This window comes from Cryptomeria japonica, chromosome 10 (assembly GCF_030272615.1).
Source record: "Cryptomeria japonica chromosome 10, Sugi_1.0, whole genome shotgun sequence".
Classification (NCBI taxonomy): domain Eukaryota; kingdom Viridiplantae; phylum Streptophyta; class Pinopsida; order Cupressales; family Cupressaceae; genus Cryptomeria; species Cryptomeria japonica.
In genome coordinates, this window is record NC_081414.1 from 456,290,731 (window position 1) to 456,318,729 (window position 27,999).

Sequence of the window (27,999 nt, forward strand, 5' to 3'; positions counted from 1 at the left end):
TGTCAACCCACTTGATGTTGATCTCCTTGTTTTCTTTGGCATAGGCTGCTTGGAGATATTTACCACTATCTTGAACTTGATCGGCAACATGAAACAACTTGCATTTCCGGATGAAATCGAGAGATAGCCTGGAATACATCTTCTTCTTCTTCACTTCTACATCATCTTGAACGTTCATCCAATAATCTTCTAACTGCCACTGGTGTCCATACTTCTTTCCCAAAACTTCTTTTACATTACCATATGGATCAAAGCAATCTCCAGGTGTGAATGGCTTGAGTGAATGGAGTGCCAACTCTCTCTCAACATCCTCAGCTACATGAAATGAAGGGCATACTTCAATAGAATGTCCGAGCATGATATGGAAAGAAACACTGGTTCCATGCTTATGCCTATGTACCTTGACATATGCCACCAACTGTCTTACCACCTCAAGTAACACCACTCTATCTGTCGGGTAGTGCGGCAACATTTAGGGAGGAACAAGACATCCTTGAACTCTGATATAAGTGAATTTCGGGAACTGGATGAACCATGCACCATGTTGTTCTACTAATGTTCATGCCTCTAGAGAGAGTCTTTGCTGCAATCCTCCTCGAAGCATCCTCGTGATGTGCATAGTGAATGCATCATTCACTCTCCTATAGTGTTGTTTCGATGGATGGTTAAGCCGTGGATAACACTCATGCACCTTTATCTCTCCAGTTCTCCTTCCGACTACGCTCGTGTACATAAGTCTTGGATACTCATAATTTCTTGCAAGGGAGTATATGACGTAGGAGCTCATATAGAATGTTCTGGTGCGCATCAACTTCCTTAATTGTAGATCAATGTTGTTGCTGATGAGCCTCACCCAATTGATTGCATTCTTACCACGAGTAACAGTTTCAATGAAGTAGAACATCTTGTCTTCGAAATATGAAGCCTCGGGTGCACCAACCAATCAGTGGAGTAGAGTGATGAATTCTCTGAATTCATCATGGAAGTCCACCTTATGTAGCTTGTCGGGCCATCTGCTCCTACCACCTCTACTCTTCTTCAACTAAAACTTGTCGATGATCTTTGCACAAGCATTTGGATCGTCATCATAGGTGGACTTAGCTCCTTCTATGCTTATTTAGACTATGTCCTTAGGCTCAGGTAGATGAAATGTTTCACTGATTGCTGTCTCCGAGAGAGATGCGAGCATTGTTCCATACTTCGCTACTATCTTTCTTGAGGGAGAGTCGTAATGTCTGTCACATTCCACAATTAGCTCGTAGCATTGCACCGTGGGGGGAAAGCCAGCTGCATTTATGATCCCACTTTCAATCATCTTCTTTGCTGTAGCAGTAGGTTCGCTTATGTATGATGGATGTTGGAACTTCTTGGTGTCGAACTTTCCAAGATTGGTATCTCCTACTTTGCTCCAATGTGAAGTGTTCCTACTCTCGAATGTGCCGCTCTTCAAATCTTCCTTGACGAGTGTATGACGAGTCATGGTTTTGTTCGGTTTAGGAGCTGCCATCTTCCACCTGCGAGAGATATGTAAGTTAAGATAATGGTGAAATATTGATTTAATGAGGCCTATAAGTTAGTTATGAAATTGATCTGAATCTTGGATCTCAATAAATGTGAATGATTTGCTCTTCTAGATGAATTAGGGAGGTCTAATTTGCCTTAGCAAAATCACTTTCGGACCTAAATCAGACCTGTTCCTGTCTTTATATCAGTCCAAATGATGCACTTACTTCTGATTTGAATTCAAAATATGATCAACAATCTGACTGTTAATGTCCAGAAATTCGTTATCTTTCAAATTCATCTTAATTCCTTGCTATTGAAGGATGAAATTCGCCCTCCAAACTGCTAAAATTCGCCCTTGTAAAGATGAAGTCGCTGATCCTTAGGGATGAATTCGCTGTTAATAACGATAAATTTGCTTCCTTGCTGCTAAAGTTCACTAATCTGCTCTTGAATTTCGCTGATTAGAGAAATGAATTTTCTTTGATTGATGTTTAAAATGAATGCTTGCTCTCCTTCTTATAGGCGATCAGGGAAAGGGTGTTTTTTTTTTCCATATTAGGCCGATTTGGTTAAATTAAAACAACAACAAAAAACTCTCAAGCTGGCCGACTTACCTATTTGAATTTTGAATTTTATTACTGTTGGATTAGTGCATCAAGAAAATTCGCTTATCTCCCTTATTTCTTGAAGTTCGTTCATCTATAGAAAATCTTGAAGTTCGCTCATCTAGGCTAATTTGTGAAGTTCGTTTCAGTCATTGATTCTTAGGTGCTTGGACATTGACTTCCCTTTAATCATGAAATTCTCTCATGTGTATTGATCCTTGAAGTTCGCTCATGTTCATCAAGTCTTGAAGTTCGCTCATCTACCTTGATTCTTGAAGTCGCTCATATACCTTGATTGTTGAAGTCGCTTATATTCCTTGATTGTTGAAGTCGCTCAGCTACCTTGATTCTTGTAGTCGCTCATATGCCTTGATTGTTGAAGTTGCTCATCTACCTTGATTCTTGAAGTCACTCATCTAGTCCATTTTGTGAAGTTAGCTTGTCTTGCCTTAAACATGAAATTAACTTTCCTCTCATTATCCCAAATTCAAAATCATTTTCTTCTAAACGCGTTAGGGCATGGAACTAGCTTCAAGGAAATGATCTATTATTTGCATCCTATTGTAGGCAACCAAATTCGCTCGTCCTTCAACTCATGAAGTTCACTCATGGGCATCAAATTGTGAAGTTCGCTGATCTTCCTCCATTCTTGAGGTTCACTCAAGGCAAATGCTATCACATCTCTTTCACTCCTCTACTTCCAATTTCGCTCATCTACTTCAAATCTTGAAGCTCGCTCATACACATTGATTGTTGAAGTTCGCTGTTCTCCTTTGATTCTCGAAGTTCACTCATCCCCAAAATGTAAAATTCGCTCATATACCTCAACTTTTGAAGTTTGCTTATGTAGGGTCAAACATGAAGTTCGCTGAGGTGAAGTCCAATTCATGAAGCTTGATCATTTGGGCTGATTGGTAAAGTTCATTTCCAATTGAATCAACTCAAGACAAATGCTTTCAAATCTCTCTCACAGTTTGCTCACTTAGGCTCAAACATGAAGTAAACCTCATGAGGACTTGGAGATGAAGTAGATTTGCAAAATGAACTTATCTCCAATCATTTTGTTGCATTTTGATTCAATCTTTAGACTTTCAAACACTCAAACTCATACTCAAGCAAGGCCCTCAAGGGAAATTTACTCTCCTATCTCTCAACATGAAGTTTGCTCATATAGCCTAATTCTTGAAGTTTGCTACCCTATAGCCATACCTGAAGCGTGCTGTCTTAAGGCTTTAACATGAAGTCAGGGTTTTGGGGGCTTGGAGAATAAGGTGAATTGAAATCAAATATTGCCTATTTGCTCATCACCTTGCTTCATTTTCTCCATTCAAACTTACAAGATAAGGCTTCTTGAAACAACTTCGGTTGAGCTCATGATTGACTTACATGACATCTAGACCCTATGAACTTGCTCATTTCACCTGCGAGAGGGAGAGAGACTAGATTTAAGAGGTCAAGACTAAAAAAAAGGGGGGTCCCCATCTTGATGGGGTGATGTTTGATATGGTCACAACATCTGGCGACTCCACTAAGAAAATGTTCCTGAACATTTCAAGAATAAGATCAAATCCATACCTTTGAACCTATGGAGAATTCCATTCAATGAATTAAATGGTTAGAAAACGTACACAAACAAGAAGGAAAATCTCAAATAGTATCAAAATACTTAATCCTTGATTATCTATGTGTGTGCACTTGAGTTTATTCCTCTCAACAAGACAATTATGACCTCCAGGTTCCTTCGTGATTAAGTACGTACTTAATTTCAACTTCATAAGCATCTTGGATAGAGCCTCGTTGCTAGTCGGACGTCTATGGCCCTGGCGAGGTTATCGCCGCAATCTCATGAATATTGCTCCATTGCCAGTCCGACGTCCATAGCCTCGATGGAGTTACTTGCATGTTCCCATTAGCCAATTTTGATATTTGATTTTCCTTCATTTTCTCTTTTCTAGATTTTTTTCTTTTCTTTTCATCTCGTTTTTCTTTTGAATATAACTTTTCTTTTGCTTTCATATTCCGTCAATACCTTTGGCTTGTAAGCAATAAAGCTTACTAGGGTTTGATGATTGCGGTGGCGTTGAAGCAAGATTTTAGATTTTTCGCTAACCACGACTTCACTTGAAAACCATAACGCCTCGGAGTTAATTAATGTGTAAAGATATAATAATCTCCAAGATGTCAATATCAAGGTACAAGGGATTTTTTCCTGGTTATGTACAAATCCCAAACAAATGATATCATTGAGATGGAATGACCTTGGATTCAAACGGTCTTCATGAACTCTTATTCAAGAAATAGACTTGAACGTAAAAAAAACAAAAAACAGTGGAATGCCAGAGTGGATCATAACACATTCACCTTTTTCACAATGGATACCCCTGGAAAGCAAACCCAAACAACTAACTAAAACAAAACCCAAAGCAAACTAAAACTATAAACCTAAACCAAACCAAAAGAAAACTAGGACTAAGGCAAAGCGATGCAAACTGAACTCAAAACACACCAAAATGCAGGAAAACATGCAACAACTAAACTAAGGCAAACCAAGCAAGAAACCTATACTAACTATTTACAAGATAGACCTCTTAGGGGTTCATGGTTGGAAATAGTTTTTAAGGAATTGTCCATTTACAGGCAATGGAACATCCTCTCTCGTTAAGGTCTTAAGTTTGAAGTCATTTTCCCCTAGGATCTTTGAAATCTGATAAGAACCTTTCCAAAGTTTATCAAACTTGTCATGCTCTCGTTTCTTCCCATGGGCTTTATCCCAATATAGCACGAGGTCCGAAACTCTAAAAGCTTTGATCCTTGCTTGTCTATCGAACCATCTCTTCACCATTCCTTGGTGTTTAGCGAAGTTGTCTAATGTTGCATCTCTTTTTTCTTCCAAATTCATGAGTTGTGTCAAACGGGCTTATACTCTGTCTTCGCCTTCCATGTATCGCAATGTTGGTGTTTTCAGTTGTACTGGAAGAACAGGTTCTTGTCCATAGACTAGAAAATTAGGGGAATTCCCTAATGAATTCTTAGTTCGAGTTCGATCCGCCGAAAGAGCAAATTTTAGCTGGGTGTGCCAATCCTTTGTGTTCCTTTCTAACAGCTTCTTAATTACACTCAGGAGGTTCTTGTTTGTGGATTTTGCTTAACCGTTGCCCTGCGGGTAATAATTTGATGAAAATTTGAGTGTTATTCCATATTCAAAAGCCCAATTGGAAAATCTTAATAATGTGAAAGCAAGATCATTGTCACATACTAAAGCATGAGGTCATCCAAACCTAGTTATGATATTTTCTTCCACAAACTTAATTACAACATTAGTATTGCAAAATTTCAAAGCTTGAGCTTCCGTCCACCAAGTACAGTAATCGGTAGCAGTTAGAATATACCTGTGTTGTGCTGAGGAAGGTGGATTGATCATACTAATGAAATCTAGTCCCCATTTGGCGAACGGTCGGGCTTCTATCACTGGCTGTAGCGGCATTGCTGGATTCTACTTGCAAAAGGTGTGGCATGTCTTCACGTTCTCATAAGTATCTTTGAATAGTGTAGGCCAATAGTATCCTGCCCTTAATATCTGATGTGTCGTAGCTAAGCTTGCTCCATGTCCTGTTCCGAATTTGTTGTGAAAGTGCTCCATGATTTGTTTTGCTTCATTTTTACCAACACACCTTACATAGATTCCTTCGTGATTCTTTCTGTATAAAACCGAGCCTTGGAGCATATAGTGTTGGCTTTTCAATCTGAGTGCTCTCTTTTGTGTAGGAGTCATGTGTGCGGGACATTTATGATTGAGCAGATAAGTCACAATATCCTTATACCATTCGTCTGGTTCGAGGTCATCCAGTTCATACACTTGTTGAATCAATCTTGGTCCTTCTACAGCTAGAGTTTGTGCAAGAGCCTGTCCTTGAACTAGCTTCATTGGTTGAATCTCAATATCATATTCTTGGATGGTGGCGACCCACTTTCCTCTGCTTTCTCCTAGTTCATTCTGCATGAGGAGAGTCTTTACAACCGCATCAGGCACTATCGCATACACCTTGCTCCTTAGGATGTAATGTTTGAGCTTTTTGATCGCTTTCACTGGCGTGTAAGCTTGCTTTTCAATATTTGGATACCTTAATTCAGCATCTTTGAGTGGAGCACTTGTAAATGCTATAGGATTCTCTTCCTTTTCTTCGCTTCTCTGGGTAACAATAGCTGCACGTGTGTTATGAGGCGAAAGAATATAGATAGAAAGGCTTTGTGTAGTTTGGGCTGATTAATACGGGAGCTTCAACAATTGCTTGCTTAATTTCTTCAAACGCCCTTTTAGCTGGTGTAGTCCATTCCATCTTAGCATCCTTTAACATTTCATTCAGTGGCCTGACTATTTCTGCAAATCCAGTGATAAACTTTCTCACAAAATTGATCTTGCCAAAGAATGATTTGAGTTCTTTCTTACTTGCGGGGAGATTGATTGTTGATATTGCTTTCACTCTATCAGGATCTATAGAGATTCCTTTCTCTGAAATAACATGTCCCAACAATTTTCCTTACGTGATGTAATGTACCCAACTGTACGGTAAGTACCAGAGGGAAATATCGGAGGGAAGTACCCGAGGGCAAATACAGGAGGGAAGAACTCGAGGGCAAAGTACCTTCAACACCTTTGGCCCTCAATCAACGGCACTCGACACCCTTCGGCTCCGGACGTAAATTTCCACTTGTACGGAAAAGTAGGCTGCACACTTCCAAACACTCTGCACGACAATGTTACTTCCACTGAAGGATCCAATCGTAGATAATTCCTCCGTTGATAAGATTATTGCAGGTACGGGTATGAATTATCAAAACAAAGTATACACCAATAACATGGAATGGCCAAGAACTAAATATTTGTAATTATATTTCCACACGGTAGAGATAGATCCGATAATGAAGTACAAAGTGAAATATCAGAAATGATATCTCCAATGACAGACTAGGGTGGCTGCTAACCATCGAAACTGCGATTACAGAATAGGGAGGATCGCGCACCTCCGAAATTGCAATAGAATGGAACTCCAATTGGAATTCGCAAATACAAAGAAAACATCAAATTCACCATACCTACAACTATGCCAAACTCGGCCTTATAAATGGGCTCCGGGAAGTTTCCTGAAGGGTTACAAACGGGTCGACACCAAAATCTTTATAACTAACTAATTAATAAAAAGGGCCCGAAAGATATTATTAAGTACGGGGTCATACAATAAATTATTTAAATTGACTATTTAATTATATCGGGGACATTACAGACTTACAGTCCTCCCGACCCAAAGATTGCTTGCCCTCAAGCAATCCGTAACTATTTGCCATCTGATAAGCTCTGGGATCCCAAACCATGCGCGTATGCTGGTAGCCGTATCCGCTGAAAGCTTGACGCCGCACCATGACTACAAGCACCACCTGCAAATCCCCAATCAGCTTGCGCTGCTCCACTCTGATATAAACATTGCCCTACTCGGAGTTGAGGAATAACTCATCAAAATCCAACTTGTTTTCTTCATATAGATGCCACTCACAAGGAGAGATGGCAATCATGCACGCCTCATGACCAACCAAAGGGTAAACTTCGAATTCAACCAACTGTAGAGATTGCTCCTGTAAGGGATCATTGCTAGAGTTTGCATCTCCCTGAAGTTGATCAACCACTGTTGGCTTGACAAAATTCATACAAACATCTTCATCCTTGCAGTTGTCATGAAAGTTTAAGTGTTCTCCACTTGAAGGGACAATTGTTGTCTCTGGCTTGTCCATATCCTCCTGTCGCTCGGGTGAACATGTGAACTTGTCTTCATCTTTCTTTGATTCTGATTGAGTTCCTAATTCAGGATCCAACTCCTCTTTTCTTTTCCTTAAATAGTACCTATCAAAGGTTCGGTGGCCTTGATCTCCTTAGGTTCACTTGAGTATTCATCAAAGATTCTGATAACCTCCTCATGCACAGGTATACTTTTTCCTATTAGAACTAGATATTCTTGAAATGTCAAAAGATTCTTCCTCTTTTGATATTTGTTATACCACTTGGTAATTTTATTGGCAGCAATTTCATTATCCCTTTCTACCATTTCTGTAGTCATCCCAAGCATTCCACAGGCTGGCAGGATTTTGGCTCTAATACCACTGTAATGTACCCAACCATACGGTAAGTACCGGAGGTAAATACCCGAGGGCAAAGTACTCGAGGGAAGTACCCGAGGGCAAATACCTGAGGGAAGCACTTGAGGGCAAAGTACCCGAGGGAAGTATACCCGAGGGCAATTACTGAGGGAAGTACCCCAGGGAAGAACCCGAGGGAAAATACCCATGGGAAGAACTCGAGGGCAAAGTACCTTAGACACTGTTGGCCTTCAATCAACAACACTCGACACCCTTCGGCTCCGGACGTAAAGTTCCACTTGTACGGAAAAGTAGGCTGCACACTTACAAACACTCTGTACGACAATGTTACTTCCACTGAAGGATCCAATCGTAGATAATTCCTCCGTTGATAAGATTATTGCAGATACGGAAATGAATTATCAACATAGAGTGTACACCAACAAAATTGAATGGCCAAGAACTAGATATTTGTAATTATATTTCCACACGATAGAGATAGATTCGACAATGAAGTACAAAGTGAAATATCAGAAATGATATCTCCAACGACAGATTAGGGTGGCTGCTAACCACCAAAATTGTGACTACAGAATAGGGAGGATCTTGCACCTCTGAAATTGCAACAGTGCCAAACTCCAACTGGAATTTGTAGATACAAAGAAAATATAAAATTCACCATACCTACAACTATGCCAAACATGGCCCTTATAAATGGGCTCTGAGAAGTTTCTCGAAGGGTTACAAACGGGCTGACACCAAAATGTTTATTAATAAATAAAAAGGGCCCGAAAGATATTATTAAGTACGGGGTCGTACAATAAATTATTTAAATTGACTATTTAATTATATCGAGGACATTACATGAGATTCCTGAAGTCTACATATAATCTGATTTCTCCGTTCTTCTTTCGTACAGGAACCAGGTTGGCGACCCACATCGAATGTCTTTCTGGAAAAATGATTTTTGCCAATAGTAACTTCTTCACTTCTTGACATATTAGTGGTTCCAAAAGTGGGTTGACGGGTCTTTGCCGCTATTTGAATGGTTTGCTTCTTGGCTTCAAAGGTATTGTATGGGTGATGATTGTAGTATCACATGTTTTCAGATCTTCGTAGCTCCATGCAATAACGTCTGGGAAGTCTTTCATGTTCTTCAAAATACCTTCCTTTTCTTGTGGAGTGCAAGCTTTCCCTATGAATACATTCTTGATTTGTTCTTCATTGCCTAGATTGACGGTCTCACATGCTTTTCCTTCGACATTATGACTCTTGATTGCCTGCAACTTATCTGGGTCAAAGATTCTTTCCAATTCTATCATACCCTTTGGAATATTGTTCGTTTTCAAATTCAGGATGCCTTTTGGATCAAACTCTGCACCTTCTATGTCTTCCTCATCAATGATTTGAGTTAAGAAGACATCTGTTTTGGTCAAGAAATCCAATATATGTTTGTCATCTTCAAATACTTGGAAATTTGTAACATTATCTGGAACTGAAGGCATTGGCATCAACTCTACTGTGAATTTCTTCAATCCTTCCATGGCAACTGGAGCTAATGAGCTGGCAGCTTGAGCAAGGGAATTAGGTACTTGATTCTGATGTCTGTATACTAATTTAATATTGAAAGCATCGAAGCTCTGAATGAGATCCCACACTTGATTGCGGTATCTTCCTAGCCTCTTCTCATGACACACATATTGTTTCTTTATTTGCCTTATCACAATTTCTGAATCTCCAAACACATGAAGGATCTTTGCTTCCTTCTTTATAGCTAGCATCAACCCATGAATCAATGATTCATATTCAGCAACATTATTTGTACAAGGGAATTGCAATTTGTGGGCAGCTAAATATGTTTCCCCTGAAGGACTGATTAGCTCAAAGCCGTCTCCTGATCCTTATTTAGATTTTGATCCATCAAATCTTAGTGTCCACACTTGGTTTTCATCTATCTTTTCTTTTGGTGAAGTTTGATTTTCATTGTTGCTATCTTCTGATGAATTTGATGTAGTGTCTTATTCGGATGAACTATCGGTCTCCGGGATCTCAATTTCTTCTAATGTTACAACCTCGGGGATCTTCTTGTAGACTTGCTCCAAAGCAATCTTGCACATGGTGCATGAAAGTTTAGAATGGAAGGCGTTATGTAACCTACACCAATTCGGCAATTATAGATCTTGGATGCATGCCAGATTTCCAAGCTCAACCCCTTGTTGGATATTCTTCTGGACAAATCTCTTGAAATTTTCAAACATTCCTTCATTATCTGATTCACGATCACTTTCAACAATAGCCTTAGTTGATTCTATGATTTCTTGCGAATTATCTTCTTCATCAAGACCTTGTAGCATTAGGACTTCTTCGACCTTGGGCTTGTAGGTTCCTAGATTTTTCTCTAGGAATAGAATTTCATTGTTCTCACCGTATTTTGTTATCATCAGCTTCAATCTGGGAGTACTGTCAATCTTGATCTGATTGGGAACACCTCTCCATGGTAGCCACATGTGAGAAAATTCTGTTGAAACATAACCATTCAATTGCCGTGACCAATCCCTACTCAACAGCATGTCGTAGGTATCAGGGATCTCTACGACTGATATATCAATGAAATGTTGAACTCTTGGGTTGGCTGCTAGTTGCATATGAATATTGTTGAGGTCTCCTACTATTGGAATTTTTGTCTTGTCTAATTGAGTTACCTTCTTTGTAGTAGGTGAAGGAGTTATACCTAGCTTCTGACAGATAGCTAAGGGCATTACGTTGCTTGAGGCTCCTGAGTCGTACAAACAGTTATGTAGGAGTTTCCCAAAAATTCTTATTGAAAGTAGAAATGGGGCTGGCTCATCCTTCCCTTGACATAAAATTGTAGATTTATCTTTCTTCTCTTGTTGACTTGCTTCATTTTTGTCAACATTGTTGTGTCCTTTTGAACTCCCACCTTCAACATTGTTTTCTTGTTTTGATGTTTTTCCTTTAGTTATATCCTTTTTGATGGTGGTCTCTTTCCTTGGGATAATCACACTCGCAGTAGACTTTTCTTCTATTTCCGGGGTTTCCGGGGTCTTGTTATCTCTTTTGAGCAGCGTCTTTCCTTCTAGCATATCTTCTTTCTTTGACAAGAAGGATGAAACTTGGACCATGCATTCATTTCTTGATGATTGTTGTTCTTCACCTACATCTTCTTGAATGACATTTATATTAGCTTGAGTAGTGTTGGTTGTTCCTCTTGAGACATTGGAAGTATTCTGACTATTCGGTCTTGCTGCAGCGGCATCACTTAAGATGTTGATCAATGTTTCCCTAATTTCAGGTGCTTTCATCAACTCAAATAATGACAAGCTGACTTTGACCTTTTTGAACTCTTTGAGCACATACAAGCTGAGTTTCTTCAATTCATCCTTGGGAGGAGAAGGGGAGTTCCTTTGTCTATATTATGATGCATCTTGTGGATAACTTGGGATATTGCTCGCATTTGGATCTGGTGGAGTAGAAAAATTGTTTGGAGGAATCGATGTTGTTAACGGTTCTTGATTTCTATGATTCCTCTAATATACTTTTGTTCCTTGATTTCCTGATGATTGTTGTAGTGTATGTACTTCTTTAATGCCTTCAACTAGGACACCGTTGTTGAGGGGCGGAAAGACATATTCAGAATCTTCAACAGGTTTGTTTGCAGAAGCAGGTGGAAATGGAGAACTTGGTGGCACCATTGGAGATTAGGGATATTGATCATCTGAGCATGCTGAAGTAGGCTTGAAGTTTTCAACAATTAGTGCTTGATCATATCGTGTTGTGGGAACCATTTCATAACCTGTTGTAGGAGGATTTTCTGGTGCTTCTGTGTAGCGCATCTCTTGTTGAAATATGTCAGCAACTATTTTGAATTCGGGGCATTGGAGCTCGGAATGTTGGTTTGTATTGTGTAATCTGCACCAACTAGACAATGCTGCTTCTGCTAAGAACACTTTGTCAACCGGATGATTCTCTTGATTTTGTGAGTTGGGTGGATTATCCAGCGGTGAAACTACGTTTCCATTGTTAGGAGCTGTATTCCATGTTCTTCTTGGAAATCCTTGATTGTTACTTCTGAATCCTTGATTATTACTAACTTGATAATTTTGATTATTTCCTTGATAGCTATGATTATTTCCTTGATAGCTCTGATTAATCCTTTGCATGCTTTGTAACTGATTATTTTGATTTCTCAAGTATATTACTTCAGTTGACAACTTCTTAACTTGCTCAATTAATTCTTTCATTTCTTCCTTTTCTTCTTGCGTACTTGTAGATGTTGATGCATTTTGCAGGTAGACTGGATGTGCTGGTGGAGATTGAGAAAGTGCGACTTGTGGATGAAGTACCAATTGGTTGGATGGCTGCATGTTAGGATACGCTGCTTGCAGAATTGCATTCAGGATTGGGGTTTGATGCATCAAGGCCTGACTTATGGCTTGAATTTGGTTAGGTGCCACGGGAGGTCCCATATGAAGCAGTGGTCTAGTGATGTTTTGACCCATATTCTTGCTTACTTCAATAACTTTTATGTATGCTGCATTCAAATCATTTGGGGCAGGGTAGGCTCTTACGAACATGGAAGTGAAATGATCTAAGGCACCATAGTATATTTCTCTTGCATTCGCGATGAGATAAGGAGCTCGCAACATCGTGTAAGCTCTATGGAACCGGTTATTAAAAGCGGTGATAGGCTCATGTTCTCTTCTTTTGATCTCTACAAACTATTTGTATAGTTCAATAGGGGTAGTTGGAATGCCAAATTTTGTAATGAATGCGTCTTTCATTGCATCCCATGTTCTTATTGATCTTGTAGGGAGATGAATGAACTAGAAGTGTGCCTCCTCTCCTAGCGAGTATGGAAAAAGTCTACAAGCCACATCTCCATATTCAATTTGTTTGTTGTGTAGGAGGTCTTCAAACATCTTGATGTGATCTTCTGCTGTCCAGTTGAAATCATTTGTATTGAACTTTGGGCAGAAATTCTCCGGATTTTTGGGCATTTCATGATATACTACAAATTCTTGCGGGGATGGATTGTTGATCATCCATGTAGCTCCATTAAGCACATGAGTAGGGGGAGGAGGTGGTGGTCTCAAATGAGCCATTTTACTTGCTGCAGTTTGTGAACTTGATTGGGTAGCTGACTTAGAGCTTGTTTGCGATGTTGATTGAGAACTTGATGAAGTTGAATGAGAACTTGCTGAAGTAGAACTTGCTTGACTTGCTGATTTTGTAACTGTTTGGATGCTTGTTTGAATTGCAACCTGAACTTGTTCCTGGAGTGATGGAATTTGAGATGAATTGATTTGGTCAGGTGAACTACTTTGATCGTGTATTCTCAATATAGGTTTTCTTGATGTCTCTCCTTTCTTTGCTTGTTTGATCTTGAAGTGAACTGCAATTCAGTTAGCTCCTCTCCTGGGGTTGATCTCAATATCCTTTGATGTTTCTTGAGCGAGAAAGAACCTATGTGCTCCAACGTGAAGTGATTGTCCTTTCAAACTCACTGTGGGTTTTGTTGATTAAAAATTGCTCTTGCAGCAGCTCTTCGAATTCCTTCAGCCTTTGCTTCTTCTCAGTCTAGCAAGATTCGGATTCTTGTGTACTCTTCTTCACTTCTCCTGACATTCCAAGCTAGGTCATTTAATCCTGAGAGGATGTCCTCTTGCATGTTGCCTAATTCCAACTTTGGTTGTACTACTTCGTCCAACCCTCTATGTGGCAATACCATTGAAAATGATGACTCCTTCAATTAAGCTTGTTCTTGAATGACTTATCTAGGAGCAATTCGGTCTTGTAGTCTTTGGGTGAGCAAATCTCTTTTAACTTGAACTTCAATTTTGTCCGCTATCTCCTCTTCTTCGTCCAACACAAAAGTGATTCCAATGTATTGTGGTGCACTTGTTTTTACTTCCTAGGCAAGGTTGTTTAAACTGGCTATGATGTCTCTTTCGTCTCCTAAGCCCGGCTATTTAAATTCACCTTCTCTAGCAGGTTCGCCTCTTCTAGCAGGAGCGGGTAACACCATAATGATTCATATTCATCACAAGGTCTCGAGCCGATTCAATTTCTCCTTTGTTGATTGGTAGCAGGTAGATTCTCGATTCCGCATCATGATCTAAAAGAAATCTTTCACTTTAGTGAAGCGAGGCTCTCCTTCTAGCGCCAATTCTGTTGATGTGTTTTTTACACACATTCGAACACAGAATAAAATACCCAAAAGTATCTTATCCTCTCTTGAACAAAGCTATTCAAGTGCTGAAGATTGGCTTAAGGATCACTTGAAACAACTCCAAGGTTCTCATATGTCGGGTCACGACATGTGGATAAGCATAGCTGGTCGGTGTGAATATTGTTTCATCAAGGGGTCTTTTACATAAGAAAAGATTTCATGAAGCACTTTGCGAATGATATGCGGTGAAGTTCTTTCCTAATACTACTGAATGTTTGTCAAAAAAATGGCAAAAGATGAGGGTTTAGAGAGGTTCTAAGCTATCCTAGGAATGAATGGATGAGGACGAGATTAGTGAAACTCTACTAGTCTTAGCTTCGCCATACAAGAACAACTCCAAAACTAGTGCAATCTTCTAAGGATACTTTAAGATTTTTCAAATTGTTACTAAGCATTAGACACCATCATTTGAATGCATACCCAAGATTAAGTAACAATTGAACTCAAGCACTTTTAATGATTCCATTTAACCACACAAGGCACACTTACATTCAACAAGAGGCTAGTGGTATGGATTACGAGTTTCACAATACATGAAGTATAACATTCCATCATTCAATCTAAACACTTAAACTAATATCCAAGATTGAATTGAAAGGATAAAGAACCATGCAATAAGCTTCAAAGATTGAATAGAAACACCACAACTTCAATATTTTATTATTCCAAAAGCCAAACAACAACATTTCTTCAAGTCCTTCTCTTATCACTCTTGAATTCTCTCTCTATTATCTAAACTCTCTTGCTTACTAGATTTCTATCTAAACTCGCTATTTCTCTATTAACTATTAACCTTTACAAATGAAATGAGTGGAGTTTATATAATACTCCCAAATACAATGGAGGGTTGAGATTGAATGGAGACCAAGGGCCAAGATTTTGCCGCCTAAACCCTAATTAGGGTTTGATACAAATGAAACCCTATCTAGATAAACATCATCATGGAATCAACCAATGAGAAAATAGCATGTGCGGACGCAAAAATCGAGTAAGCATCCTCCAATAGGAAAATGAACATCAATATGAATCCTTTATTCAGTTCAACCTCCCCAACTGGTATAACACCAGCATATTTATGCAGAATTAATTTGTACTTAGATGGTAGCCACAATAGGTAGGGATCCAATTTTATTTGCTTAAGTACAACATATTACATATGACATATGCACCAGCCAATGGGCGCAACAGTTAAAATGGTGATTGATACATCTTATACCCTTGTCTCAACTGGTATAAAGTATTATACTTTTCTAATTTATGATGATCATAAACTCCAATACCTTGTACAAAGGGTCACCCAAGTCTCACCCTTATTAAATTGGTGAAATAATAATTTGCTTGCAAATCCAATCACCCAAAACTGGAAATCTTGAAAAATCAACAATATTCAGCTCCAAAGATATAAACTTGAATGAAATCACTAACTCAGCTCCAATGCAACCTTTGTGTGGAGATTACCTCAATAGATATGAGGGTTTTTATTCTCAAATATGGTGATGAAAAATTAAGAGGCTTTTCGTCCTCAGATGTGAAAATTGAACAAAAGGTTTAATTCCAAAAAAGGTGAATTGCAAATTGCTGACAAGAAGATGATGCTCAAAGGAATGATTATTAAGTTAACCTTTAAATTGGAAATTACCAGGCCTGACTTAAACTAATATGATTAATTAATGATATCATATTTCTGCAATTCATAATCTGATCACTACTGTTTTTCAATTAGATTGTGTGAGAGTATTTTGCTACAATGTTTCAGACAACACTCCGTGAACCATCATCAAGATGATAGAGAGCTACTAGAGATGAAAATGGTCAGTTGTATATCAAGATAGAATAAAAAGAGAGAATGGAGGGGGAGGGGGGGAGAGGTTGCACATGGTTCGAGACACAAAGGATGGTTCAAGAAAGATAATCTTGTTTGGAAAACCAAAATTATATTAAGAAGCCATAAATATGAAAAGTAAAGAATATACACTAGAATATAAATATTAGTATTTGAATAAGAAACAAACTCTTATGTATGTATATATATAGACATACATATTTAATAATATATATAGGCACATGTATTGTAATGTCTTCTTCTCCTGCCTAGACTGTTGTTGCGACCGTTAGCCCTAGGTTCTCGTAGGCTAATTGGTGGAAGTTAGGGAACTCCAATTTTCTTGGAGATCTAGGAATCAATTTGTTGGCTTCCATCAACAATGTAGGGAATTTCCAGTTTTGTAATGTTCCCTTTTTGGCCTAAAACTGTAGTTAAATTATTAAACTTAAGATTTAGTTATTTAATAAGGTCATTAGTTCCTAAGATAAGTGACCATGTCCAAACTATAAAGGGAAGTCGATCAACAATTGTTGTTTTGACACCTTAAATTTGTTTCTAATCTTAATGGAAATAGTATGGTTTTAGTGCCCAAAGATTTCAGATTCTAACACCCAATAGAAATGCAATAGCCATTATCCATTATCCATTATCACTATAATATCCAACATCTAACTCTAAGTTCAACTTCAACCATGGTGTCCAACAGGAAGAATAATCCATCACAAACTCAATCTTCTGACAATCTGCCTATTAATAAGTTTAAATCTTCAATCATTCAAATCTACTTGCAAATCCTTTCAGCGCAACCTGTAACTTTGAATGAGCTACACTGGATTAACCAAGGAGAATCTTTCACCACCGTTTTTAATCTTCTCCGAGAGGGTTTCCGTCCTCTAGAAGGCTGAGATGAGCCAAGTTCAATCCCATAGAACCACAAGGGTTTCACCAAAGAGAATGAACTAATCTGCATGATGCAAATGAGCTCTCAAACCTCCTTATATACTTTTTCTGCCGAACTTTTGAGAATACCTATTTTAAACTTGTCTTTTCAATTAAAAAGTTCCGTTTTACCCAAAAGACCCATTTATCAAAATAATGATAATATTTGATATGCAAGGTCCCAATATTATGCATTCATGATTTAAACCATTTTATACTAAGGTGCTCTTTAAATTATTTAAATATGAGCTATTACACTAAGGTGCTCCTTAAATTATTTTAATAAAATTAAGCAACCTTAGTAAAATAAGTTAATTAAAGTCAATAATACACCTGAGTTGTGATAACTGTCGACAAACATTGGAATCGAAATTTGACTACAGTGGAATGATATCAATGATGAATAATGAAAAACAGTGCCAACCGGATCGCTGACTATAAATAGACATTATCTCCAAGAAGCTAGGAGAACCCACCAAAAGTCGGAATTCTCTTCCAAAAGTGTTGTGGGAGTTGTCTAGACCAACTGAGCTCATTGCCAACATCAAACATCCCCTCTGACAAGGCTGATAGTCACCGAAAAAGCCAGAGCCAACTACACTAAGGTGCTCCTTAAATTATTTTAATAAAATTAAGCAACCTTAGTAAAATAAGTTAATTAAAGTCAATAATACACCTGAGTTGTGATAACTGTCGACAAACATTGGAATCGAAATTTGACTACAGTGGAATGATATCAATGATGAATAATGAAAAACAGTGCCAACCGGATAGCTGACTATAAATAGACATTATCTCCAAGAAGCTAGGAGAACCCACCAAAAGTCGGAATTCTCTTCCAAAAGTGTTGTGGGAGTTGTCTAGACCAACTGAGCTCATTGCCAACATCAAACATCCCCTCTGACAAGGCTGATAGTCACCGAAAAAGCCAGAGCCAACTACAATGCTGAAGTGACCGAAAATTTGGACATTGCAAGGAAGATAGCAACCATGGAAAGCCAAGCATCACAAATTTCTACCATTCCTATTTTACTTTCTTGATATTTGAATGTGAAGGTTTCTCAAATGAGATGTATGTCTCATATATATTTTATTAATTGCTTCTAAAGTCTATAACTAATGATAGCCTAGGATCATACATCCAACATATATTTATTCATATACATGATCCCTTGATCTGATTTTTTGTGTGATCCCAATTGTTTCAAAATATAAGATAATCTGCATACTATACAGTCTTATAAACATAGTCATGACATACCAAGATTGACCACTTGCTGGCTTCTATATCTTTGATCCAACTGTTAATGTAGAGTGTTGCTATCATACCAACACATAACACCTGCACCAAGTATCCTTTTTGTATTTTAATAAATCAATATAATATGCCTTTTATCGTATATCTTCAGTACAATAACAACTATTCGAATCATCATAGCAAAATATCCCGCCTTCCCTCTGCAACTCTCCTGCCTGTTTCGCGTTTGAATCTGTGTTCCTGGATGACCGCCCCCTTTGGGGAGGTCCCCCCTCCCCTGCTGAACCCAACACCCGATTCTACGGTCGGGGTGCATGCTGCTGTGCCGGCTGCGGGGTCCCCACGGTCTGCGGACCATACGGAAGAAAATGCCAGTCTTCACACCCCTTCCACTTCACCAGTTCTGACTGATACTGGCCTGAAAGGGGAAGAAAGGAATATACCTCAACTCGGACCGGAAACTTCTGCCGGTCAGGTGGATGTGGATCTTGTGAAGGAGAATCCCAAGTCTAACTGGAAGAACGCCCTCCTTGGGTCAACAAAGTCGACCCCTGAAGATGCTGTGGCCACTTTCTCCCAAACGGAAGACGGAACAGAGATCAAACTCCCAGACAACCTGATGGACAGAATCGCCTCTTCCCTTCACCTGACAATAGTTGTGTGTTTCTTCTCCTTCCGACCATCTATTGACATGGTCAGGCGATGGGCAAAATCTCGTTGGAAGCTTAAAGGAAGCCTGGAGGTTTCAGCTATGCCGGGGGGACTCTTTCTATTCAAGTTCAACACTGAAGAGGATCTGATCTACGTTCTGTCGGGTTCTTGGGCATATGGAAAGCATTTCCTAACCATGGCTAAATGGAAGCCTGGTTTTGACCCCTCCGCAGAACTAAACCGTATGGCTCCAGTCTGGGTTAGGCTTCCTGGACTCCCTATGGAGTTCTGGGATGAACAAATCTTCCGCTGGATAGGAAATTCATTTGGCAGCTTTGTCGCAACGGACTCGGTCACTCTCAACAAATCCAGGTTGGTGTATGCTCGTTTTTGTGTTAATGTTACTATTAACAAGGCTCTCCCAAACTTTATCTCCCTAAAATCAAAATGGGGAAAATGGTGTCAGGCTATTGTGTACGAAAATGCCACCCTGTTTTGCCAGAAATGCAATAATCAGGGGCATTTCTATACTGAATGTAAAGCTCCTGTGGTTTCGGAACCCAAGCTCAAAAATAAAGCCATCTGGGCCGAGCCCATAAACCTTGGTGACCCATCATCCTCGGCCCCCCTTGAGCTGACTACTGTGAATGAAATATCTGAGGATTACCCGCACACGGACAAGATAATAGAGATCCTAAAATCCCCAGCGGACCCAGTCAAAAACTCATGCAGTCCCTTGGAAGAAGGGGAGATCCCATAGGTGATAGCCCTCAACCTGTCCCCCAACCCCCGCCCTTTTGCTTCCCCAACCCCCCCTGTCCTTCACGCCCCTAGCTCGGTTTTGGTCAAGCCTCTTATGACTGAAAGTATCTTGCCCACCTCTTCAACCCCCCTCGCCCCTGCAACGGGGGATAGAGAGGCGCACCCTGGAAACTCCCTGGCAACTCCGCTGAAAGTGTCCCCCCCGGGATCTCCTCGGATGGATAATGAAGAATGGATAACCCAGAAGAAGAAAGTCAAGGCCAAGAAAGCTGATGTGGGGGGAATCGAAAATAAAGTTGGCAGACCCTCAGAAAGAGTCCTGAGACACAAGGTTATGGCAAGGGACATTGCAAAGGGCAGACAACTAACCCTGGACGGACTTAACAAAAGTAAGAAATGAAGTTCCTCTCTTGGAACATAAGGGGTCTGGACAGCCCCCAGAAGCAGTTCGCTATAAAACAACTCATTCTGGAGATGAAAATTGACATTTGCCTCCTTCAGGAAGTCAAGATGCCCTTTCAAACCTTTGCGGCAGTTGCTGGTAAACTTTGGCCTGGAGCGGACTATCTGTATGTTGATGCTTTGGGTGCTTCTGGGGGTATTGCTACCCTCTGGGATCCCATTAAAATGAAAGGTAATCTTTTCGCTAGCTCCCAAAATTTCCTAGCGGTTTCTCTTCATTATGGAGAACAATGCTAGCAGATGTTCAATATCTATGCTCCGAACTCAAGGTCGGGGAGACGACTCCTGTGGGAGGAAATTTCTAATATCATTGTGACTAACCAGAAGGATCTGTTTATGCTTGCGGGAGATTTCAATTCCCCCCTCTACCCCTCCGAGAAGTGTGGTGGCTTGGAGGATTTCTCTGACAGCATGGGCGACCTAGCTAGTTTTATTAATACTACTAGCCTTATGGATATTGACCTACAGGGTGCCCCCTTCACCTGGTCGAATAATAGGAAAGGTAAACATCTTATTCAAGTCAGACTGGACAGATTCCTGATTTCCACCAATTGGGACATCGGACATAGCTCTTACCTGAAAACCCTCCCAAGGACTGCGTCTGACCACAACCCCCTTCTCCACTGGAAAGACAGACCCTACCAGGGTCCCCCCCCTTTCGCTATGAGATCATGTGGGCCTCCCATGCGGACTTCAGGGAGCTGGTTAGATGCTAGTGGACCACCCCGATCTAAGGGACTGCCATGTTCAGAATTATGGAGAAACTAAAGTTAATTAGTAGGGAAATCAAAGGTTGGAATAGGACCACCTTTGGAGACATCTTCAGAAAAAAGGACCTGGGGTCCAGACTGAAACAACTTTAGAATATTATGGCTACCGGTAACCCCCCGGACCCCATTTTGAAGGAGGAGGAAGACTGCTGTAAGAGCTGGAAAGATACCCTCGCCAAGGAAGAAGTGTACTGGAAGCAAAGATCCAAGATCTAGTGGTTGAAAGAAGGGGACAGAAATTCTGCTTTCTTCCACAGATCGGCTTGTATCCACAGGAGGAGGAACTATATCAAAAGTATTAAGGATGAAACTGGTCAGGAGATCTCTGAAGACTCTCTGCTTGGACGGAATGCGGTGGAATTTTTCACTAGAATGTATACGGATATTGGTGGAAGTGATTATCCGCTCCAGGACTGCCTTGTTAGTAAGCTGCAGATGGCCATCAATGAGGACGACAATCGGCAACTCATGGCCCCCATCTCTGCTGATGAAGTTCACCGGGTTGTCTTTGCTATGGGGGCCTACAAGACACCGGGCCCGGATGGTTTCCCCCCGGCGTTCTTCCAGGATTTTTGGGACATTATTGGCTACGATGTTACCAAAGCTATTCAAGATTTTTTCAAGACGGGGAGATTGCTGAAAAAGATCAACAACACTTTCACTGTCCTCATCCCCAAGACCACGACTCCCAGCTGCTTGAAGGAGTATCGGCCCATAAGCCTCTGCAATACCATTTATAAGATACTCTCCAAGATCCTTGTGAATAGGATTAAACCCTTCCTGGAAAAATTTATCAGCCCGTCCCAGAAAGGCTTCGTCCCGGGACACCAAATTTTGGATGCTGCCATTGCCACTCATGAGATAATTCACTCCATGGATAGGAGCAAATTACCTGGTATGGCTTTTAAACTTGATATATCTAAAGCTTATGATAAGGTTAATTGGGAGTTTCTTTTCAAAGTGCTTCTAAAACTGGGATTTAACCAAAAAATGGTGAGTATGATCCGGGAGTGTGTTACTACGGTCCAATTCTCAGTGTTGATTAATGGGACTCCTAGGGGATGTTTCAAAGCTGGAAAAGGTATCCGATAGGGTGACCCTTTGCCCCCTTATCTGTTTATCATGATAGCTGAAGTCTTAAACAGAAATGTGACCCATCTGGTCACCAATGGTAGGCTCCAAGGGTTCAAAGCGGCTTCCACGCTCCCTCCTCTAATATTCAACAGTTCGTGGATGACACCTTCCTATTTGGTAGGTCTTCTGTCATGGAGGCCAAAGGGTGGAAAATCCTACTTGCAGACTACGCCAAGGCATTGGGACAATGCATCAACTATGAGAAGAGTAATCTCTACTTCTTCAACACTCCAAATGACCTCCAACTCAAAATTCTCTCCATCCTCGGATGCAAAGTGGCAACTCTCCCGGGGACCTACTTGGGTCTCCCCTTCACGGTCAAGGAAGTCACCCCCACCTTCTGGAACTCGATCTTGGAAAGAATGCAAAAAAAACTTGCGGGATGGAAAGGGAAATTCTTCAGTAGTGCGGGGAAGCTCCAGCTTCTTGCAGCCTCCCTACAGGGAATTCCGGTGTACTTTATTTCCATGTTTAAAATATCAGGGACCATGGGGGAAAAACTTGAGAAAATCCAAAAAGCTTTCTTATGGACTGGCTTGGAAGAGAAAAAACGCCTTGCTCTGGTCAATTGGGATACCGTGTGTTTACCCAAATCTCTGGGAGGTTTGGGCATAAGAAAGATTAATACCCTCAATAAGGCACTAATTGCCAAGATTGGATGGACTCTGGCTAAAGGTGAGGCGGACTGGTGCAACATTATCAAAGCTAAGTACCTGGACCGGGAGCATTTCTACTATAATTTGAATACAACCTACCTCCCCCAAGGTTCCAAGTTGTGGAACAACATCCTGAAGAGCAGAGTGATGGTTAGAGAAGGTCTGAAGTGGCAGCTGGGAGATGGTAGAAAGGTGAGATTCTGGGAAGACTTTTGGATAGAGGACAGGCCTTTGGTCAACACTCACTTCCATCAAATCATGAACCACCTTAAAGGTATCCTGGGGGTTTATGCTGCGGATTATTTGGATCCTGGAAGTGGTTGCTGGAAGGACATTGTGCTCATCTGCAGCAATAGACCTAACGTGGTCCCCCTTGCTCAGGACCTGCAACTCATTTTGTCAAAAACCAGAATCCCCTTGGCCCCGAATGAAGACAGCTTCATCTGGAAAGAGACCCAATCGGGCTATTTCTCGGTCAAATCTGCTTACAATCAGCTCCTTAAGCACCCTGTGGACGTTGAATGTTGGAAGAAAGTCTGGAACCCTCAGCTAATCCCTAAAATCAATTTCTTCTGGTGGTCCCTCGTGCATGGTAAAACCCTCGCACTTGATAACTTGAAAAAGAGGGGATTCCATCTCCCCAACAGATGCAGTCTGTGTAAAGACGATGAGGAATCTATTGACCACCTTTTTGTCCTCTGTCCCTTTGCGGCTCATATTTGGTCTATTACTCTTCAGAAATGCGGTCTTTGTTGGGTCTTCCAAAAGAATATTAAAAATGTTGCTTTTGATTGGACCCCCCCCTCCTGTCATCCCCTCATCATCCAACTTTGGAAACAAATACCGCCACACATTTGCTGGGTCTTGTGGAAAGAAAGAAACAACAGAATTTTCAGAGACACTGAGACCCCCCCAGACACTGTGGCTCACATTTGCTTTAAGATGATCTCGGAAAATTTAGAAGTTACAAAATGGAAAATCCCCCCTTATCCTCCCAATGAGGCTGACAATAGGATTGCTGTTTGCTGGAAGCTCCCCCCTGGCTTTGATCGCTTCAACAACAGTACCAAGAACAAGAGACGGATGACTAGATGGTCAACCCCCAGGCTTCACTGGTTTAAATTGAATTTTGATGGTTCTGCTCAAAGCAATTGTCAGGTAGGAGGTGGAGTCATTCGGGACCATCTCGGGAACACGGTTACAGCCTATGCTGCCAACCTAAGGAATAATTCGGTCACTCAAGCTGAAGGAATGGCCCTCCTTTGGGGTCTGAAAATGGCTAACTCCATAGGAATAAAACATCTGGAAATTGAAGGAGACTTTCAAATCATTATTGACTCTGTCAAAGGGAACGCTTCGGCAGGTTGGAGAGTGGAACCCATTCTGAGAGATATCAGGTGCCTTCTGGTCATGATGGAGGACTTCACTATCCGCCACATCTTCAGAGAAGGAAACAGAGCTGCCGACTCCATGGTGGCTGACGGAAGGCTGTAGAATGGCTTACGATGCTGGAGGGACCACAGTCTGCTGCCGGTCACCACTAAGGAAATCTTGGAAAAGGAAAAAGCCTTTACCCAGGAAGCGACCGTCCCATCCGCTCAATGATGAAGGTAACCTTTTTTCAATTTTCAAATTGGCGCGGGGATCCCGCCAATTTCTACCCTAGACGGCCACGTATCAAAGGCAGGCCAAGTCACCACTACCATATGGGATGGATTTATGATGAAAGTACAGACATCGGGAATGATTACTCCCTAATTATTACCCGGACGGAGCCAACTGGCGACGATAAAGGCGGCGTTGGGGATCTGTCAACGCACATTGGCCCGAGTGAAGGCTCGCACGTTCTGAGTAGATCTCCGGCTTTCGATATCTACTGGATCTTAAGGGATAATAATCACTTTGATTATTACGACCGTTTATTTCAAGTCCGGCACAACTATCTTAACTATTCCGCCTTAAGTTTGCTTCGGCTCTGCATTGTGGTTGTTAGTCATTCTCAATCTGTTAAACTGGAGGATTCAAGAATGGGGGGGGGGACAAGCTCAGACTGGAACCCAATAAAGTGGATAAGTTCAAAGCTAAACCGGCAGCCTGGTTTGTGTGCACTGAAGGCGGTATTGACAAATTCATGGAAAGTATGAAGGGTAATGATGAAAGACTTTCCAAACAATTCGTGACTTCCTGGGAGGACAGAAGGGTGACCATGGGGGGAAATCTCTTTCGAAATCAACGAAGAGGTTATAGCTCAAGCGACGGGCCTTTCAATGGAGGGCAGAAAACGGAAAAAGTAGAGCTGCATTGCGGATTCTACTAGCCTTAACCAGTTCTTCCGCCAAGGCAAGAACCCTATCAAGAGGGCTGGAGGATTCAATAGGGAGGAGCTCCCTCACCCGTGGGACGAGGTCTGCTACATCGTCATGAAGTATTTTACGCTGGAGGGCAGGTATGGCATTTTTTACTACTACCATCTCCCGTTCCTGAACCACTTGAGGAACAAAGACCTCATTTCCATTCCGTTCTTTTTACTGCATTCAATGGATGCTAAGATTAAAGATATAGTCGAAGCCAAGAAGAAAGGGAAAGACTTTCCCATCCTGCATCAGGGCCTTATTCTCTGCCTGTATAACTTTCACCTCGCCCTCTGCCCGCCTCGCTCCATTTCTGTGCAGAATGTCGACCCCTCGACCCAACCTCTGACCATTAATGATTCAAGCCCTTGGCGCCCGGAATTTGGCTCCTCCAGTAAGAAAACCAAGAACCACTCCCCAGAGGAAGTCAGAACCCCCAAAAGAGTCAAAATCCAAGAGATTGACTCTGATTTGGATATTACTGAAGAAGCCAACACCCCCCGTCGCTCTAGCAGACTGGCCTCTAAACCCTCGGATAAATCCCTGAGAGACCCCTCCTCCTCGCATGACACGGGCAACTGCATTCCGACTGTTAAAATGCCCCTGGCCCAGCACAATCCGACCCCTCATTCCGTGAGCTCCACCCGGATTTATGAAAGCCCCGCTTCCTCCAAGAGTCCGGAGCCAGCCAATTTCCCCTCCACGACCTTCAAGATTGAAAAAATGTTGGTCGTTGAAGAGGCCAACAGCGTGAAGGAAGAGGATTCCAACCTGGCTGAGCTTGAGAATAAAATAGAGGCCCTCTCTGACAATGTGCAGGTGATCACCAGCAGACTGAAGGCGGCGGAGTCCAAGATGCACGATGTGTCCAAGTTTGCCCTGAACGTTATGAGATGCTCGGCTACTACGCTGTGCCTGTTGCAAGAAAGCACGGCCAAAGGGAAAGGCAAGGAGGATGACGACTACAAAGGCCTGTTCAAGTTCCTCACTAAAGAATGGGCTAGAAAACTGCTCCCTAAGAAGAGCCAAGCGAAAAAGAAATAACTTTTTGCATGTGGAGGAGTTTTTTGTCGATGCTATGTAGTTTCTGGTTGGATAAGCCTAGTTTAGACTGTTGCTTATATTTTGCTATTTATGGCCCTGCGTGGCTTATGAATTATACTCTGACTAGTAGTATTTTATCGCTGTTAAACTCTTGTAGTATGGTTTTTGTTTTTGATAGAGGTAAAACGCTGCTTCTTTGCTGATTTTATGCGGACAATGGTTCTACGACTGTTCTCTTAATTGTACTTATGGGTCAGCCCCCTCGTTTTTGGCTGCTTTTATTATCAAAAACAACTATTCGAAACAAATTATCCTACACTTGAAGTTCTAGAATGGTAATGCATTACATTCCAACTGTTGCATCGTTTTCTTTGCAATAATTTTCTATCCTTCCGTCTCTATGTCAGTGCTATGAGGTCAGATTCTACTTTTGATTTATCAATTGAATGCCTTCTGCACATAAGGGGAAAGATAATATTGAAACTATACAAACAAATTGGTTATCTTCCTTTTGATTGATTGGTCAGGGTTTTTGATAGATCCCACAACCCAAGGAATAGGTATTTCTAACACCCTTATCACGTGTTTTTGACCCACACTATTATGACTAATGGAAGGTTCATTCAAGGAGTTTCTGTGGTGATTTTAACCTGGACATGCTTGTGGCAATGCTCAGCCTTTACCACTCAAGTCACACTCAGTGGACATACATCAGATTTCTCATTCAATGCATAACTTTAACAATTTGAACAGTACTTGTAGATGACTCAATGCATAGATTTATTAACCCTTTCACGTTTCATCATCACCACAAATTGCTTTTTTCATGGATTTCTAGCAACTCACCAATATGATCCTTGCATGAGAATTGCTTTGGTATGTGAAGACTTATTATTTTAGTATGCTTGCGTATGCCAACCAGTATTTACTTTTTGCATGAACTGTTCATCTACAGCTATATAAAAATTTATTTTCATGCTGAACAAATTAGAGTTCTGTTGTTATTTATTAGATAAATTTTGACTCATCATTTTCTTGATAGATCACTTTTCTGAATGTGTGGAAAAGCATGCCTACTCAACATATGATAAATTTATCACGCTCAAGGGAGGTGAGTTACTCTTCATAGTTTTTTCTTGACGAACTCATGGTTCTCTTCAATCCTTACAAACATTAATTTGGATCTGCTGGTAATCTAGATGCTTGTAAGTTGAATTTTTAATATGTCTTTTTCATTTAAATATATGTGCAACACTTTAATAAGTTAATAGTTAATTGGGATAGATTTTGTGTTATTTATAATTTTATACATATAATTGCAAGCATGCTTAGATCAAGGATTAGTCTTTCATTCGAGGGAAAACATTGGCTTCTATTTCTAGGTATATGCATGTATGTGTAAATACTAAAGACATTGTACTTACTTATGCCACAGGGTGGTGTTGATGTGTGTTTTATGCACATACAAACACATAATAAAATGCCAAGGTATCTTATCCTCTCTTGAACAAAGTCTCTCAAATGCTATGCTTCGCGATCAAATGAGACAACTCCAAGGTTATGAAATGTCAATTCTTGATGTGTGGATAAGTTCAATGGTTGATGTGAATTGCTGTTTTCACTAGGGGGCTTACACAATTGTTCGGATTTGTTGAGCTTA

At 40.7% G+C, this 27,999-nt stretch overlaps 1 protein-coding gene across 2 annotated transcripts in view; it reads left to right on the forward strand.

The window, feature by feature from the left end:
- Positions 1-27,999, forward strand: part of LOC131067522 (ubiquinol oxidase 4, chloroplastic/chromoplastic) — a 154,385-nt gene that overhangs the window by 90,392 nt on the left and 35,994 nt on the right. For both annotated transcript variants that reach the window (XM_058002554.2, XM_058002555.2), the window contains exon 6: positions 27,382-27,450. In XM_058002554.2, coding sequence (XP_057858537.1) covers positions 27,382-27,450 — 69 coding nt within the window. The remainder of the gene's footprint in view (positions 1-27,381; positions 27,451-27,999) is intronic.